General features: G+C 62.7%; 1 protein-coding gene across 1 annotated transcript in view; it reads right to left on the bottom strand.

Annotated features, from left to right (window-relative positions):
- Positions 1–3,622, bottom strand: part of DYSF (dysferlin) — a gene marked incomplete at its 3' end in the record, with an annotated part of 46,095 nt that overhangs the window by 38,286 nt on the left and 4,187 nt on the right. Inside the window, exons 2-6 of the mRNA XM_027909673.1 lie at positions 2,894–2,949; positions 2,306–2,397; positions 1,018–1,123; positions 454–568; positions 172–365 (exon numbers count right to left, since the gene is read on the bottom strand). Of these exons, the coding sequence (XP_027765474.1) occupies positions 172–365; positions 454–568; positions 1,018–1,123; positions 2,306–2,397; positions 2,894–2,949 (563 nt within the window). The remainder of the gene's footprint in view (positions 1–171; positions 366–453; positions 569–1,017; positions 1,124–2,305; positions 2,398–2,893; positions 2,950–3,622) is intronic.

The following is a 3,622-nucleotide window of genomic DNA, read 5'->3' as shown; positions in this document are numbered from 1 at the left end:
ATCCATTCCCATCCCACCACCCATCCCATCCCACCCCACCCACCATTCCCATTCCCATCCCACCATTCCCATTGCCACCCCACCCACCATTCCAACTCCACCGCCCCAACCATTCCCATCCCACCCCATCCCATTCCCCCATTCCCATCTGTCCCACCATTCCCCTCCCACCTGGAAGTCCTGGGGTTTGTTGGGCAGGGGTTTTTTGGGGGAGCTCCTGCTCCTCCTGCGGCGCAGGCTGGGCTGGGTGGGGGGTCTGTGGGGCAGCGGGGGGGGCTCCGAGCCCGGGGGGCCCGAGGACGACGACGGCTCCGCCTCATCCCCCGTCACACCCGGATCCTCCGGCTCCTCCTCTTCAGCCGGCTCTGGCAGGAGGGAGAAGGGATGCAGGGATGTGGGAATGGGGCTTCCCGAGGGGGGGATACCCGGGGGGGTCACCAGGGGGTCTCCTACCTGTGACCGTGTCCAGCTCGGCCGCAGCCGGGGCCGGCTCCGGAGGGGCCGGGGGGGGGAACAGCGGGACAGCCCCCGGGGGGGGCAGGTAGGACACCTGCAGCAGCAGGAAAGCCTGGGAACAGGGAATGTCGTCACAGAGGGTGGGATAACGGGGGCAAGCTGGGAGATGGGCATGGGAAAACTGGCCTGAAACACTGCTCGGACTGGACTCAAACTGGGAGCTGCCACTGGCAGGGACAGGGCTCTGACTGGGCTCAAACTGGGAGGGTCACTGGCAGGGACAGGGCTCAGACTGGGCTCAAACTGGGAGGGTCACTGCTCAGACTGGTCTCAAACTCACAGGGACACATTTTGGACTGGTCTTAAACTGGGAGCTGCAACCGGCAGGGACATTACTCGGACTGGCCGTGCCCTGTCTGTACTGGTGCCACCCTGGGGTCCCCCAGCCCCTCCTGGTGCCACCCTGGGATCCCCCAGCCCCTCCTGGTGCCACCCTGGGGTCCCCCAGCCCCTCCTGGAGCCACCCTGGTGTCCCCTCCGTGCCGCTGTCCCCGCACTCACCCCGGTGCTCTCCCGGTGCGTGTCCAGGAGGGGGAGGTTGAACGAGGCCGCCAGGCTGGGGGTGCCCAGGACATCCCGGAGGGGCACCCGGCACTCCCCCAGGAACCTGGGAAAGGGGACAGCTCAGCAGGGAAGGGGCCACTCCAGGGACACCCAGACCCCTCCTGAGCTGGGGAGCTGCTGGAGCAGATCCAGAGGGGGCCATGGATGTGATCCCTCTGCTCTGGAGCCAGCCTGGGAGAGCTGGGGGGGTTCCCCTGGAGAAGGGAAGGATCCAGAGAGACCTGAGAGCCCCTGGCAGGGCCTAAAGGGGCTCCAGGAGAGCTGGAGAGGGACTGGGGACAAGGCATGGAGGGACAGCACACAGGGAACGGCTTCCTGCTGGAAAAGGGGAGATTTAGATGGGACATTGGGAAGAAATCCTTCCCTGTGAGGGTGGGGAGGGACTGGAATGAATTTCCCAGAGAAGCTGTGGCTGCCCCTGGATCCCTGGAAGTGTCCAAGGCCAGGCTGGACCTGAAGCAGCAGGGCTGGGGGGAGGTGTCGACTGAGATCTCCTGTCCCGGGATCCAGGACCCTCCTCCCGCCCTCCCCTCACTATTTATAGTCACAGGGAGCTGGATGGTTCCCAAATTCCAGCTCCTTGGCCTCCAGCCCAAGAGCCAGCCCAAGGTTGGCTCCAGCTCTGGAAATGGGATCAGGCCAGGCCATGCTCCCTGTCCCGACTGGAGCAGGAGCAGGAGCAGGAGCAGCACATTCCCAACCCTCCAAAACCCAAAAATAAATCCCTCCCTCGATTTTTTCCCGTTCCGAGCAGCTCTCCCTCCCCACAGAGCCATGCACGGAGCCAGCTTGGGGCTTCCACAGCGGGATCCCCCCATTCCAGACACAGCAGGGAGCCCCCTATCCCGGGGAATTCCCGGAGTGGGGTCACAGGGGCCGGGGGGAGGAAGGAAGGCGGCGGCTCCAAGGGCTCCACCGCCCCTTCCCGGCGCTACCGGCGCCTCGGGAGAGGAGCTTGGCAGCCACTTCCCACCTCCCCTCCCGGCCAAGGGCCCGGCACAGGCATCCCCTGCGCATTCCCAGCCCTCCAACGCCGCAGTTTCCCCCCACGTTGGGAGCAAAGCAGCCCAGAAATGCCGCTCCAGCCTCCCACTGCCCGGGGAGAGACGGGCGGAGCCCGGGAAGAGCCGGCACATCCCGGGGGACATTCCCGCACATCCCGGGGGGACATTCCCGCACATCCCGCGGCTGGGGGATCATTCCCAGCTCCCGGAGCTTCTCCCACCTGTTCCTGCCCATGGTCTCATGGTCTTTGACCACCACAGTGAGCTCGGCTCCGGCATCCAGGGGAACCCCCTTGAGATCCCACTCGAATCCCTGGGGAGGAGAGAGGAGCGGGATCAGTGCTGGGATGAGGCACCCCAGGCTTTGCCTCCCAGCTCCCCCCAAAGCCAAATTTCCCGGCAGATCCCCAGGAAAAACCTGCCCTGGACAAGGGCCTTTCCCTGGCCGTGGATTAACAGGAAAGACCAACCATGGGAGCAGGTTCAGCACCACAGCTGGGGCAGTTTTCCCAAAAAATCCCTCTTCTGCTTAAATTTTGGCCCATGGAAACACAAGATAGGGATGGAAGGAAGAAGGTGCTGGGAAAACTCCTTTTTTTTCCCACCAAATCCCCTTTTTTTTTTTTAAATTTTGGTCCATGGAAACACAGGACAGGGTTGGAAGGGGAAAGGCACTGGGAAAACTCCCCTTTTTTCCACTAAATCCCCTTTTTTTTAAAAAAACTTTGCCCCTGGAAGGCCAGGATGGGGGGGGCAGGGAGAAGGTGCCGCTTTTCCCACCAAAGGCCCCGGGATGGGGATGCTCTCACCTCATTCCATATGGGATTTACGTTGTTCTTGATGACCTTTGTCCTCTTCTTCACACCTGGAGGGAGAAACACACGGATCACAGGAGCTTCCTGTGGAGTAGGATCCCAAAATTCCCAGCTCTCAGGACATCCAGGGACTCCCACAATTCCCAGGACAGGATTGGATCCCCATTCCCTGCTCCCAGGTGGGGCTGAGCATCCACTGACTCCCACAGTTCCCAGGAGCAGGATCGGGCCCATTCCCTGCTCCCAGGCTGGGCTGGGGATGCAGGGATGGGGTCCAGGACTCCCCTTGGATCCCAAACCCTGGAAAACCCATGGGAGTCACCTTGGAGCTGTGCCTCAGTTTCCCAAGGAGCAGAGAGGAGGTTCCCAAAGGGTTCCAGGGGGATTTTTGGGATGGGAGTCCCAAACACCCCCCTCCCTCCATGAAAACCTCGGGATTGTGCCTCAGCTTCCCCTCGATCCCACCAAATTCATGGATGGTGCCCTGTCCCCTGGTGGCCCGGGATGGGAGCAGAGCCATCCGGGGATGTCCCGTCAGGAGCCTCCCAGAACCCCCATTCCCAGTCCTGGGGGGGCTCCAGCCCTGCCCAGGATCCCCCAAAACCCCCCTGTCCCCGCTGGAATGTCACGGCATCCCGAGCGGGAGGGACCGGGGGAAGAGGAAAAGGAAGAGCCAAACAATAGGAGTGACTCAAATCCCCGGGGACAGCGGGAAGGGACACC

Source organism: Empidonax traillii, unplaced genomic scaffold, assembly GCF_003031625.1.
Source record: "Empidonax traillii isolate 1590-97213 ecotype Southwest subspecies unplaced genomic scaffold, ASM303162v1 scaffold2301:size47502, whole genome shotgun sequence".
Taxonomy (NCBI): Eukaryota; Metazoa; Chordata; class Aves; order Passeriformes; family Tyrannidae; genus Empidonax; species Empidonax traillii.
Note: the sequence above shows the minus strand (reverse complement) of the source record. Positions and strands in the feature narration are given on the sequence as shown.